This window comes from Myxine glutinosa, chromosome 5 (genome assembly GCF_964187855.1).
Source record: "Myxine glutinosa chromosome 5, kmMyxGlut1.1, whole genome shotgun sequence".
In the NCBI taxonomy this organism is placed as follows: domain Eukaryota; kingdom Metazoa; phylum Chordata; class Myxini; order Myxiniformes; family Myxinidae; genus Myxine; species Myxine glutinosa.
In genome coordinates, this window is record NC_136265.1 from 112,743,604 (window position 1) to 112,758,507 (window position 14,904).

At 52.0% G+C, this 14,904-nt stretch overlaps 1 protein-coding gene across 2 annotated transcripts in view; it reads right to left on the reverse strand.

The window, feature by feature from the left end:
* LOC137427240 (gap junction beta-2 protein-like) overlaps positions 1-14,904 on the reverse strand; it is a 57,872-nt gene that overhangs the window by 11,248 nt on the left and 31,720 nt on the right. For both annotated transcript variants that reach the window (XM_068116574.2, XM_068116575.2), the window contains exon 4: positions 4,088-4,237. In XM_068116574.2, the coding sequence (XP_067972675.1) occupies positions 4,088-4,237 (150 nt within the window). The remainder of the gene's footprint in view (positions 1-4,087; positions 4,238-14,904) is intronic.

Sequence of the window (14,904 nt, forward strand, 5' to 3'; positions counted from 1 at the left end):
TCAATTAATCAATTAATTATTCGATTAATGACAAGAATTTTTTTTTTTAAGTTACAGATTCTGATGAAATAGTGGTGGTTTATCTATATATATAAAACACAGTTTGTGTGTGTGTGTGTGTGTGTGTGTGTGTGTGTGTGTGTGTAATGTTACCGGTAGACTCCTAAACGGAGAGGCTCACGTACTTGATATTTGGCACAAACATGGCCATTGAGCTTGGGAAGAACATGGTCGACCTAAAAATTTATTTCATAATATTTTTAAACCATATTTTTACCTCAGCGCATTTCAGCGAGGCATATTATGACCGGAATGGCAGAGCAGCGCGCTGATTCGCTCAGAGCGATCACGTGATGTTCCTTGCCGCCATTAACTCAGTTACGCGTTCGCACGTATTTCAGAGCGAAAAGCGATTCCGTTTTTTCACATTTCAGCGAGGAACATTGCCATTCACACCACATAGGTTTTTTTTTCTTTCATCTTTAGATCCATATTTTTTCCCCCTCCCCCTCCCCTCCCCTTCCTCCCCTCCCCCCTCCCACTCCCCCCTGCCCCTCCCCCTCCCAATCCCCCCCTCCCCCTCCTCCCTCCCTCCCTCCCCCTCCCCCTTCCCCCACCCCTCCCCCCTCACCCTCCCCCTTCCCCCACCCCTCCCCCCTCACCCTCCCCCTCCCCTCCCCCCCACTCCCCCTTCCCCCCTCCCCATCCCCCTTCCCCCACCCCTCCCCCCTCACCCTCCCCCCACCCCACCCCCCCTCACCCTCCCCCTTCCCTCCCCCCTCACCCTCCCCCTTCCCTCCCCCCTCACCCTCCCCCTCCCCTCCCCCCACTCCCCCTTCCCCCCTCCCCCCTCCCCTCCTCCCCCCATCCCCCCTCCCCTTCCCCCTCCCTCCCCCTCCCCCCTCTCCTCCCCTCCCCCCTTCTCCTCCCCTCCCCCTCTTCTGTCCTCCCCCTCTCTTCTCCCCTCCCCCCTCTTCTCCTCTCCCCCTCCTCTCCCCTCCCCCCTCCCCTTCCCCCTCCCCTCCCCCTCCCCCTCCCCTCCCCCTCCCCCTCCCCCATCACCCTCCCCCCTCCCCCCTCTCCTCCCCTCCCCCCCTCTCCTCCCCCCTCTCCTCCCCTCCCCCCCTCTCCTCCCCTCCCCTCCCCCCCTCTCCTCCCCTCCCCCCTTCTCCTCCCCTCCCCCCTCCCTCCTCTTCTCCCCTCCCTCTTCTCCCCTCCCCCCCCTCCTCCCCTCCCCCAGTTCCCTTCCCCTCCCCTTCCCCCTCCCCTCCCCCGCCCGGCAATGCCGGGTACTTCTGCTAGTGTGTTATATTAGCGAATTGATTAATTCTTTCATTTTTTAATGATCATTATTTATTTATTTTCATTATTATTTATTTGTTTTCTTTCTCATCTGGGCAATATCACAGGCACCTTTTGAGCTAGGAAGCTAATATTTAGACATGACAGTGACCAAGTGATGTGGCTACAAAGGATATTTTTGATGTATTGATTAATCACTTAATCGATTCATTATTTATTGATTAATCAATTAATTCTTTTTTTAATGCCTTATTTAATTACATTTCTAAAAGATACATCTTCGGATGAAGCACCAGTGGTTTAGTTATGCTATCAGCCAATTGATTAAGAAAATATTTTATGACAATTTTTTCTTGATGAATCAATCAATTATTGTGCACCTCTCCTTCGAAATACAGTCTCTATGAGCTGCACGGCGGTATTGCCGGGCGCCAGAGGCACCCCGGCAATGCTGCGCTGGAGGATATTTAATTATTTGGCATGGGGGCGGTGTACGTTGAATGTATGTGTACTTGTTTTCTTTTTTCTTTTTCTTTTATTATTTATTTATTTATTTTTATTTTGTTTTGCTTTATCTTCATATTTTTCTAACTTTCCTTAGCCCCTTACCTAGAGGGGCTGTTTGACTTCTCTGGGGCGATATCCCTAAAAAAAAACAAAGAAAAAAACCTCGGATCCATTGGATTATATTTGATTCTTTTCAATTTGATGCTGTTTAATTCTCGATAGGATGAAAATGGACGATTTTTCAGATGAAAATGGATTTTAGAAGTTTGACCTTGAGTTGACCTTTCACCTTTTGACCCCAAAATAGTTGGTTTTCCAAATCAGTGATGCAGTATGTAATTGCTGTTTAATTTTCCAGTTAATAGGATGAAAAGTGACAATTTTTCAGAAGTATGAGCTTGAGTTGACCTTTGACCTTAAAAATAGTTGGTTTCTCAATTTAGGGACTCAATTTGCAAATGCTGTTAAACTTTCAAGTCAAACGAATGAAAAATGACAATTTTAGAAATTCGACCTAAAGATGACCTTTGACCTCAAAATCAATATTAATTTAACCGCAAAAAATGAAAATTGAGGATTTTAGAAACTTCACTTAAGTTGTTGACCTTTATGCTGTCTTGACCTTTTGGTCTATGTTGACCTCAATGAGAATTGGTAGTTGAATTTAGTGACCTAATATGTAAATCCTCTTGAACGTTCAATCAATCGGAAGAAAATGGAGGATTTCAAAATTCGACAAAGTTGGTGACCTTTGGCCTACGTTGACCTTTTGACCTCAAAATCAATAAGCTTCTTCCTTATCACCAACTTATCTTGTTCACAGACAGACAAAGAGACAGACAGACAGGGGTGAAAACATAACCTCCATCCACCTTGGGAGGTGGAGGTAAATATAGGAAAAATAAACGGAAACATAATTAATTTCTTAATCAATTGGTTAAAATCATACCGAAAACCACCGCCGTTTCATCCGAATGTGTAACTTTTTTTAAATGACGTAATTAATCGAAAAATTAATTGATTAATCAATAAATCTCAAATGCCCTTTACAGCCAAATGACTTGGTCACTGTAGTGTCCAAATATCAGCTTCCTCGGTCAAAATGTACCTGAGATATCGCCCAAAAGAAAAGAAATAAGTAATTCATAAATCGATAATAATTAATAATTAATCAATTGTTTAATTACTTATTATTGATTTATTAATCGCCTCGACTCTAAACCACACCTGTGCGGCTAGTCACCTCGACTCTAAACCACACCTGTGCGGCTAGTCACCTCGACTCTAAACCACACCTATGCTGCTAGTCACCTCGACTCGAAACCACACCTGTGCGGCTAGTCGCCTCGACTCTAAACCACACCTGTGCGGCTAGTCGCCTCGACTCTAAACCACACCTGTGCGGCTAGTTGCCTCGACTCTAAACCACACCTGTGCGGCTAGTTGCCTCGACTCTAAACCACACCTGTGCGGCTAGTCACCTCGACTCTAAACCACACCTGTGCGGCTAGTCGCCTCGACTCTAAACCACACCTGTGCGGCTAGTCGCCTCGACACTAAACCACACCTGTGCGGCTAGTCACCTCGACTCTAAACCACACCTGTGCGGCTAGTCGCCTCGACTCTAAAACACACCTGTGCGGCTAGTCGCCTCGACTCTAAACCACATTTGCGTGGCTAGTCGCCTCGACTCTAAACCACACCTGTGCGGCTAGTCGCCTCGACTCTAAACCACACCTGTGCGGCTAGTCACCTCGACTCTAAACCACACCTGTGCGGCTAGTCGCCTCGACTCTAAACCACACCTGTGCGGCTAGTCGCCTCGACTCTAAACCACACCTGTGCGGCTAGTCGCCTCGACTCTAAACCACACCTGTGCGGCTAGTCGCCTCGACTCTAAACCACACCTGTGCGGCTAGTCGCCTCGACTCTAAACCACACCTGTGTGGCTAGTCGCCTCGACTCTAAACCACACCTGTGGGACTAGTCGCCTCGACTTTAAACCACACCTGTGCATCTAGTCGCCTCGACTTTAAACCACACCTGTGCGGCTAGTCGCCTCGACTCTAAACCACACCTGCTGAGGTTCTCGCTTCAACTCTAAACCACACCTGTGCAGTTACTCGCCTCTAAACCACACCTGTGCAGGTACATTATTAGCAGTCAGTGCACAGAGTAGAAATGGACGAAGTAATAAGACGAGTTGTCACCAATCCAAGAATGTTGTGAATCATGAAAAACATGAAGCGGACAACTCATCCCACAATGCAATGCAAACCTTGGCGATGACAGAGAGGGTGTAGGTCCACAGGAGGCCACCTTCGAGCTTGATCTCCCTGCCAGATGGGAACTTTTGTCGAGCAACACGCATCCTGCGTGATGCCACGTGCATCAGTACCAGCAGTGTGGGTGTTGTCACAAGTAGCAGCTGTTGTGAGGAGGAGAGGATTTGATGAGCGAGGAGTAAAGAAAGGGAAGTGTATGAAAGGCAAAAGTGACACAAACATCCAGGGAGAGGAAGGAATTAGAGACCATGGGTTGGACAGGGATACCATGCACACCGCTTCCCCGCCCCCCTGGTTGGTATATTTTTGTTAATGTCCTGGGTGAGAAAAACCAGGTTAACACGAAATATCTTGGGATGCAATTTTACTTTCCACACCTTGTTAATCGGTACCTATAGTTGCTATAATATCGTGAGGCCAGCTTCGTACTCTGGAATTTTGGGATTGTGGTATAATGTATGAAGTGTTGCACTCTTGGGGCATTTTGAATGCAAGCGTCATGGTTCGTGGAGATGAGATGTTAACCAAAGTGATATCTGAACAGGTGCTGTTTAAGTGATGCGATCGAAGCCTACCCTAGTCGATTTGCAGCAAAAATGTCATTTTCCCCTATTTTTTGACTATTTTTAATTTTTAATTTTTTTTGTATACAGAATCGAGGCTCGTGTAGGAGCTAACACATTGAACATGAAAACATGCACAGACACATAACACATGCAATGAAGGGAGCGGGACACAAAAGGTGGAGAGAGGGAAGCACACAAGAACAACAACAGAAGAGAAAAGGGATGTCGGTAGATCTGTGGAAGGGAGAGGGTTGGGGGAGGAGGGAGGGGTACACGGTATAAAGCAAACGAACACTTCTAGGAATTTCAGGAACGAAGTTGGGGATTTAAATAGGCGGATTTGGGGTGTTTTAACGGGGGTAGAAAAGATCAAGGTATTGGATGGGGAAAGATGAGAGATGGTGGTGAACCCCTGTTTTAAATACCTGGAGGGAGGAGTGGGATTGAAGAGAGTGAGGGAGTTTGTTCCAGAGGTGGGAGAAAAGAGGAATGAAGGAGTGAAGGTGAGCAGAGAGTCTTGATTTTGGCAGTTTAACCATAAGAGGGTTGCTGGCAGATCTTGTGCGACCTGCAGGAATATTTGGGGGACAGAGCCCAGAGAGAGCTGGGGGAACAAGGCCGGAGAGGAGTCGGTAGAAGACAAAGACCACCTACCTGCCTGCGGTGAGAGAGAGAGAGAGAGAGAGAGAGAGAGAGAGAGAGAGAGAGAGAGAGACTTGACTTTTAAGGTCTTATTACAAAAGTATAAAAAAGCACAACAAACCAAGTAATTCAATAGTAGTCAACAAAATAATTAAATCAAGGAATTGAAAAACATGACATTAATTATAATTAGAGCAGCAAAAAAAGTTCATCTCCCTCCACCTTACACAGGATTTCAGCTTTGCACCATTTTTGAACAAAGTGATCAAGCCGAGAAGTCTCTCGGTAAAAATTAAATTCAATTTTAAGGCGGGCAGACACAAGGCCTTTAAAGGCTAACAAAATACTGCATTCCGGTGAGCTTGTCCCAGAGACCCGACTCTTCCGCGTAATATATATCGCGAGTTTCGCCTCGGCAAGTACAAAATTAACGATTTGAGAACCGACATTCTCGTTAGACACAGGCATGCAGTACACAAAAAGATAAAAAGAAAAACAAAAACCGAAATTCTGGAAGACATATTTCAGGAGTTGAAAAAGTGGAGCCAGCCTTTGGCATCCGACATATGCATGGAAAGTGTCCTCGGAGTGATGGCAAAAAGGGCAGTCATCAGATATCATGAGGTTCAGTCGTTTAAGAAACGCGTTGGAAGGCAAAGAATAGTGTGCAAGCCTCCACTGTATATCACCGGCACGTTTAGACACAGGTAACGCGTACATCGACGACCAGGTAGGAGAGGATGGAGCCCCTACAAATAGAAGCTCTTTCCAGTGGGTGGTCAGTGGGCTATTGGGGTTAGCAGAGATGACAACATTAAGACATTGCACGTACTACTGTGTTCAAAAAGTATCCGACCTTTATTTTTCGTGCGTAAAAAAAAAGAAGCTAGGGAGGCGTTGATTGGTGCACGTATGTAGGCGATCCTCATGCGCACGCGTGAATTTTTTCCCACCTGCAGAAGCTGTCATTCGACGGCAGACCGCCGATGAGTGAGGACATGTAAGTGAGCGCCGTCGGATTTTCGTTTTTGACAAAATGACGGAAAAACGTGAACAACGCTACTGCATCAAATTTTGTGTAAAGCTTGGTGATTCCCAAGTGGAAACGATTCGCAAGACTCAACACCGTTCATTCCATTATGAAGGAGGATTTGGGCTTCAGGAGAATCTCAGCGAAGTTCGTACCAAAGCTGCTAACGATTGAGCAGAAGCAACTCCGTTTGGAGATCGCACAGGACATGCTGGAGACTGTGAACAGCGATCCCAGCTTCCTCAACACAGTGATCACTGGCGATGAGTCCTGGGTTTATGGGTACGACCCAGAAACCAAGTTGCAGTTTTGATGCAAGTTTGATGAAACACAAAATTTGATGCAGTAGCGTTGTTCAAGTTTTTCCGTCATTTTGTCAAAAACGAAAATCCGACGGCGCTCACCTACATGTCCTCACTCATCGGCGGTCTGCCGTCGAATGACAGCTTCTGCAGGTGGGAAAAAATTCACGCATGCGCATTAGGATCGCCTACATACGTGCACCAATCAACGCCTCCCTAGCTTCTTTTTTTTTACGCACGAAAAATAAAGGTCGAATACTTTTTGAACACACTACGTACAAAGTAGCCTTTGCACAGGCTTGTAGAGGCTTTGTGGAAGGAGCACCAGAAAAACAAAAATCAGGGAAGTCAGGGTGCATTGTTTTTGTGTTCTGAACATCATGCAGTAGAGGCCATGATAAATTAAAAGAGATGAACACTTTAACAATTGAACGAAGAAGTTGTCCAATTAGTCGGGCTGAGGTAACGTTGCATACTTCCGAAATCTGGTTGGGGGTCTGCCATCCAGAATAAGTATGATTAACAAAATCCTTGACAAGAAAAAAACCAGATTCGATAAAAGATTGATTTAGGGACCTACTTTGGCAATCATGGCAAAATAGGCTGTTGTAGAAAACGGGTTCACACATTACATTCCAAAATTTATATGTATCCTTGTTTCGTACTGGAAGGAGGCACTGACCGGCATTCACGAGACTTCGATAAAAGGAGGGCAGCAAGGAGATGTCTATTCGCTGCAGATCGAGTAGAAAGAGCTCGGGGCCACACCTGAGCTTACCCGCTTGCTGCAACAAGCAAGAAGCCAGGGGCCGCCAAGACAGGACTTCCTTGTAGAGAAGTTGCGCAAGGTGGTTAGTCGAAAAGCCAGTATTTTACTGGTAATGTCCACAAGTCCTTGACCTCCTTTATCCAAGGGGACGCTTAGAAGATCAGCTTGGAGCCGGTGCATGCCGTTCCAGAAAAAATTAACAAGGATACGCTGCAAGTTAATGACTAGCGATTTGGGCGGTTGTAAGACAGTCATCCGATGCCAGAGTTTAGAAGCAGCCAAGTTATTAATTATCAGCACTCGACCTCTATAAGACAGTAGGCTGGACAATCTTTTCCAACAATTAAGGATATGGGAGATGTGATCAACCATCTGATCCCAGTTCTTTAAGGAAAAGGTCTCATTTCCAAGAAACACACTGAGATGTTTAACACCATCATACCTCCACTGCAAAGCATTAGGCAGGGAAGGTGGGATAAATAACCCAGAAGGACCAAGTAACACAAGGCTTTACTCTTACTCCAATTGACAGTAGCAGAGGATGCCAAATTGAATTCACATAGAGCACTTGTGAGGGCAGCAATGTCAGACTGAGTGTTAACAATCACACACAAATCGTCAGCATACGCAAGCACCTTAACAGGATTAGCAAGAGGTGTCACCAAGAACCCAGAAAGTTTGTGGCGTAAGTGAATCAGCAAGGGTTCAATGGAAAGTGAATACAGGTACCCGGAAAGAGGGCAGCCTTGTCTAATGCCTCGCTGAATAGGAAACGGTGAACATAAACTGTTGTTGATGTTCACCAAACTAAAGTTGTTGTGATACAGCAGCTTGATACAAGAAATGAAGAAGGAACCAAACCCAAACCCCTTCAAAACTTCAAGTAAATACGAATGGTCAACACTATCAAAGGCCTTTTCCTGATCTAAAAAGATCAGCCCGATGTTAACATTCTGACAATGACAAATCGAAATCAAATCACGAACAGAAAAAATATTATCAAATATCGATCTGCCGGGAATACAATAAGACTGGTCGGGGGATACAACGTGCCCAATTAAGGTCTTTATGCGATTAGCGAGTAACTTAGACAGGATTTTGTAATCGGTACAAAGTAGAGAGATCGGGCGCCAGTTCTCAACAAGTTGAAGATCTCCCTTTTTAGGGATTAATGAAATGATGGCACGTCTGCAGCTCAAGGGAAGTTCACCAGTTTGTATGCTTTCTATGAAGACAATTAATAGACATGGTCCCAGCAAATCCCAAAAGGTGCTGTAGAATTCCACTGGCAACCCGTCTAAGCCAGGTGCCCTGCTGGTGGGCAAGGTCTTTAAAACACTAGTGAGTTCGTCCAATGTTATTTCGCCTTCAGCAGTCGAATTCTGGGTCTCAGTAAGTGTAGGCAAGGATGCGGTAAATGAATGTATATGGTTTGAGAAAGTGCGCTTGGAGGAGTAGAGGTGAGAAAAGAAAGTCTTAATAGTAAGTTTAATGTCACTTGGATCAGTCAAAATCCTTCCGCCAGCAGAACGCAAGGACAATATTTGTTTTTGTTTTTTTGAGGCAGTTTCCAGCTTGAAGAAAAGTCTGCTCGGGTTATTTAGTTGTTGCAAATGAGTCATTCTCATCCGAAGGAGTGCACCCTTTGCACGTTCGGCCAGTAATTCATTTAACAGGGCTTTCTTTTCATACAGCATCTGCTGCTGCCCATTATTACGAGAGGAGGACACTTTGTTTTGCAAGTGAAGAATTTGTGTCTTCACCAGATCTATATTTACATCGTGATCCCGAGTACTGTGTCGTGAGAAATTTTGACAAAAAACTCTAATTTGAGCTTTAGCGTTGTCCCACCACTGACGTAAACACGAGAACTCTTTATCCATCGTGATGTAATGTGCCCAAAAGGCCCTAAAGGATGCAACAAAGAATTCGTTTTGAAGAAGTGTTGTGTTGAACTTCCAATAAGGGCTCACCACCTTTATGAGTGGCAACTGAAAATGCATAGTGATGATGTGGTGATCGGAAAACCCAAATGGGAGAATAGAGGTGTTTAAGACGAGGTTGAGGAAATGATCAGAAACGTACAATTTATCAAGTCGAGCTAGCGACACTAAGTTGTTAGAGCAGCGACACCAAGTAAATTGTTGCTGCATCGGATGTTGCAATCTCCAAATGTCTGTCAGCTTGAATCTTGAGATTGAGCGAACGAGAGGTCTTGTACTGGCTGCATGTGGCTCAGCCCCATTCCTATCAAGGGAGGGGTTAAGTGTGCAATTGAAATCTCCTCCAAGACATAGAAAGTGGTCAGGGGGGACACCAGCAAGATACGAGTCAAGACAGTCAAAAAAGGAAGATCTTTCAGCATTTGTACTTGGTGCGTACACATTGAATATTGTGAAAAGCTGCTGACCAACAGAGAAAGTCAGCGAAGCTAAATATCCCTTTGTGGCGGACACAAAAGCCCACTGGCGTGGTGACATCATTCCACGCACCAAGTGGGCGGTGGCCACGCCCGAGGGGTAGGCGTGGCCTCATGATATACACCGGGCGCCCAGCCCGGAGCGGTTCAGTGTTACAGTGTGCTCCTACAATAAAGACGTTTATATGTTACCGCTTGTCCGCTTCCTCCTTGCTCACAAGCAGCGCGCGTAACGCCGCGCTTTACTGGTGACCCTCGACGTTGGATCTGCCGTAGCGATCCTTCCAAACACGACGCCATTGCAATGGCCAACGACAAGGCAATGGCGATTAAACTTCCCGAATTTTGGGAGGCCCAGGCCGAAGTCTGGTTCGTTCAAGCCAAAGCCCAATTTCAGCTTCGGCGCCTCACCAACGACGACATGCGCTACTGCCATGTCGTCGCCTCCCTCGGGCCCGGCACGGCCGCTTGAGTTGTGTCCGTCCTTCGCCACCCACCGGACGGCCACAAGTACGAGGCACTCAAGCGACTACTCCTAGCCACGTTCGGCCTCACAGACGACGCACGGGCCGACCGCCTCCTGGATCTCCCCGAGCTCGGCGACACGTGCCCGTCGGTCCGAATGGACCATATGCTGTCACTGTTGGGCGACGAAGCCCCCGGTTCGCTATTCCGGGCGCTTTTCCGGCGCCAACTTCCAGCGCAGGTTCGCCTCGCGTTGGCCAGGACCGAGCTAACGGAACCCCGAGCATTGGCAGCCGAGGCGGACAGGTACTTCGCCGCTTCGGACACGCGGGCGAGCGTCGGCGTGGCCGTCACGGCCCTCGAGGCTGATGTTCAGCAGCATGTTCCACAGCATCAGCTTCTACAGCATACGCAGCATGCTGATACGCACCTCGTGAACGCTGCCACGCCCCGCCCACCGCCGCGGCGAAAACCGCCACCGCGGGGAAACCCGCCAACTCCACCGGCCTGGCGGAGCCAGCCGCGCTCCTCCAGCTCCACCACCTGGTGCTGGTTCCACGCCAAGTTCGGCCACGAAGCTCGGCGGTATCATCCGCCATGCTCCTTCAACGGGTCGGGAAACGCCCGGGCCGGCGCTCAATAGTGGCGATGAGCGCCGGCCGTTCGAGCAGCCTGCTGTTCATAACGGACACCTTCTCCGGGCGCCGTTACCTGTGCGACATGGGAGCGCGGGTGAGTGTCATTCCCGCCGGCACGTCAGACAAGCACGCCGCAGGTGGGGGCCCCGCGCTGCTTGCCACGAACGGGACGCCCATCGGTACGTACGGAAAACGCTGCCTCTCTCTGCGGTTTGGAGGGCAGATTTTCCGATGGACGTTCGTCACCGCCGACGTGCCCATGGCACTGCTTGGCGCGGACTTCCTGTGCGCTAATGGGCTCCTGGTCGACGTCAAGCGCAGACGGCTTGTCCAGGCCGAGACGTTCAGCTCGCTCGCTTGTGCGTTGCCCAGCTCAACGAGCGGCTTGCCAAGCGGCTTGCCGAACGATTCGGTTCCGGCCACGTTGGTCTGTACGCTTCCGGCAGCGGACGCATTCACCCGCCTCCTCGCCGGCTTCCCGGCCCTCACGTGGCCCACCTTCTCGGCGGGGGCCGTCAAGCACGGGGTGGCCCATCACATCCCCACCGTCGGGCCACCGGTCTACGCCCGGGCACGCCGCCTCGAGCCGACGAAGCTGGCGGTGGCAAAAGCGGCGTTCGCTACCCTGGAGCGACTCGGCATCGTTCGGCGCTCAGAGAGCGCTTGGGCGTCGCCGCTGCACATCGTGCCGAAGCCCGGCGGGGGATGGCGACCGTGCGGGGACTATCACCGTCTCAATGACGCCACGACTCCCGACCGCGACCCCGTCCCCCACATTCAGGACTTTTCCGCCCGTTTGGCGGGCAGGTCCTTCTTCTCGAAGGTGGACCTCATACGCGGCTACCATCAGGTCCCCGTCAGGCCGGAGGACGTCCCGAAGACGGCGGTCATCACGCCATTCGGACTCTTCGAGTTCCTGCGCATGCCCTTCGGTCTGAAGAATGCGGCTCAGGCGTTCCAGCGACTGATGGACAGCGTCCTGCGCGACTTGGATTTTGTCTACGTCTACCTGGACGATATCCTCGTCGCCAGCACGTCCCGCGAAGAGCACCTACGCCACCTCCGCACGCTCTTCGAACGCCTGGGCCAGCATGGCCTGATTGTGAACCCCGCAAAGTGCCGGTTCGGCGCCGCCACAATCGATTTTCTGGGGCACCGTGTCACCAGGCACGGAGCCGTCCCCCTGCCGGCCAAGGTGGAGGCGGTGAAGGGGTTTCCGCGCCCCCGCACGATCAGAGGGCTGCAGGAGTTCCTGGGCATGGTGAACTTTTACCATCGGTTCCTGCCCCGTATCGCCCAGCTCCTGCGCCCCCTGCACGAAGCTCTCCGAGGTAAGCCGGGCAAAGGCGACGTTACCTGGACCGAGCAGATGGACACGGCGTTCACGGGCGCGAAGCTCGCCTTGGCTAACGCCACCATGCTCGCGCACCCGGCGCCCGATGCACCGATCGCCCTCACCACCGATGCCTCGGACTACGCGGTGGGCGCGGTGCACGAGCAATGGGTGCGTGGAGCTTGGCAACCGCTGGCGTTCTTTAGCCGGCAGCTTCGCCCGCCCGAACGCCGTTACAGTACCTTCGACCGCGAGTTGCTCGGACTTCACTTGGCGGTCAGGCACTTCCGCCATCTGCTCGAGGGCCGTGCGTTCACTGCCTTCGTCGACCACAAGCCGCTGATCTTCGCGATGGGCAAGGTCACCGAGCCGTGGTCGGCCCGGCAGCAGCGTCACCTCTCGGCCGTGTCCGAGTACACGACGGACATCCAGCACGTCGCGGGGAAGGACAACCCGGTGGCGGATTGCCTTTCCCGGGCCGTCGCCCACGCAGTCCACCTCGGCATCGACTATGCCCGGATGGCAGCGGACCAGGCCGCTGACCCCGACGTCCAGGCCTTGCGGACCGCCGTCACGGGCCTCCGCGTCACCGAGGTGCCGTTCGACGGCGCGGGCGCGGCCCTCTTGTGCGACGTCTCCCTCGGGCGTCCTCGCCCCATCGTGCCCGCGGGCTGGCAGCGCCAGGTGTTTGACGCCATCCACGGCCTGTCCCACCCGGGCGCGAGGGCCTCCCAAAGGCTGATCGCCGACAAGTTCGTCTGGCATGGCCTCCGGAAGGCCGTCCGCGGCTGGGCCAGGACGTGCCTCGCGTGCCAGCGCGCCAAGGTGCACCGGCACACCCAGGCCCCGTTGGCCCCGTTCACGGTGCCGGAACGCCGGTTTGACCACGTCCACGTGGACCTGGTGGGACCTCTGCCCCCCTCGCGGGGTTTCACCTACGTCCTCACCATGGTGGACCGCACCACCCGGTGGCCGGAGGCCGTGCCCTTGGCGTCGACAACGGCGGCCGATGTCGCGCAGGCTTTCATCGCCACCTGGGTCGCCCGGTTCGGCGCCCCCTCAGACATCTCATCCGACCGCGGCCCCCAGTTCACCTCGGAGCTCTGGGGGGCGGTTGCGCAGGGGCTCGGGGTCCGGCTGCACCGAACCACGGCCTACCACCCCCAGGCTAACGGCCTGTGTGAGCGATTTCACCGCTCATTGAAGGCCGCGCTCCGGGCCACCCTCCGCGACGGCGGCTGGGTCGACAGGCTCCCCTGGGTCCTGCTGGGCCTCCGGACGGCGCCCAAGGAGGACCTGCGCGCATCCGCGGCGGAGTTGGTCTTCGGGCAACCGCTGCGGGTGCCGGGCGAGTTCCTCCCCGACTCCACGGCACCATGGTCCGCGGCACAGCAGCGCTCTGCTCTGCAAGAGACCGCCCAGAGGTTCGCCCCGGTGCCAACGGCATGCCACGGGCACCCACCGACGCACGTCGCCCCGGAGCTTCGCACGGCGGAGTACGTCTTCGTCCGCCACGATGCCCATCGGACACCACTGCGGCCCCCGTACGACGGGCCTTTCCGCGTGCTGGAGACCGGGGCGAAGCACTTCACCCTGGACATCGGCGGTACTCCTGACCGCGTTTCGGTAGACCGCCTCAAGCCGGCCCACCTCGATGTGGACCATCTACCGCCAGTGGCCCGACCCCCACGTCGGGGCCGCCCTCCTGCGGGCGGACCCCCGGCACCGCCCAGCCCCGCCGCCACGCCGCCCCCCGGTCCTGCACCCATCCCAGGGGCAGCCAGGGGCATCCCACCTGGCATCCCTGCACCCCGCCGATCGCCAGGGGGCGCTTCGGCTGGGTCATTCGTCTGCCCCGCAAACTGGCCCTCCAGGTGCGCGGGAATTCTGGGGGGGCGCGTGTGGCGGACACAAAAGCCCACTGGCGTGGTGACATCATTCCACGCACCAAGTGGGCGGTGGCCACGCCCGAGGGGTAGGCGTGGCCTCATGATATACACCGGGCGCCCAGCCCGGAGCGGTTCAGTGTTACAGTGTGCTCCTACAATAAAGACGTTTATATGTTACCGCTTGTCCGCTTCCTCCTTGCTCACAAGCAGCGCGCGTAACGCCGCGCTTTACCTTCACAATTTCTTTAAAGGAAACCGAAGTCAAAGGAAGAGTTTGCCGAAAGAAGACGGCTATCCCAGCAATTGGGCTTGATTGATTGCTAAAGAACCAATGCCCTTTAAGAAACAACTCCCACTCAGCTGAAGAACCTTCAGTAGAATGAGTTTCCTGCAACAACAAGATGTCAACCTTGTTGCACTCGATTAGTTGTTTAACTTGCACTTTACGAAGAGACGTGCGACCACCGTTGATATTAAGGCTGGCAATGCGTAGTTTCATTGTGATGGGGGCACCGGCAGGACATCAGCCATGGTCTTTGAGTTCGCTCCGAGCACGACTTAGAAATTTCCTTAACCGGTGACGTTGAGGGTCTGCAACGTTGTACCGATCCGGTCTAGAAATCATTAGTCGAGCCACTTGAATGAAATCTTCTAGGACTAGAAAATGATCTTTAATTTTGACCCCCTTTTTGCGAAAACTTTTGTGTAAGAAGGCGTGAACGGCATCGGGAGATACTGAGGAATCAACCTCAAGGTT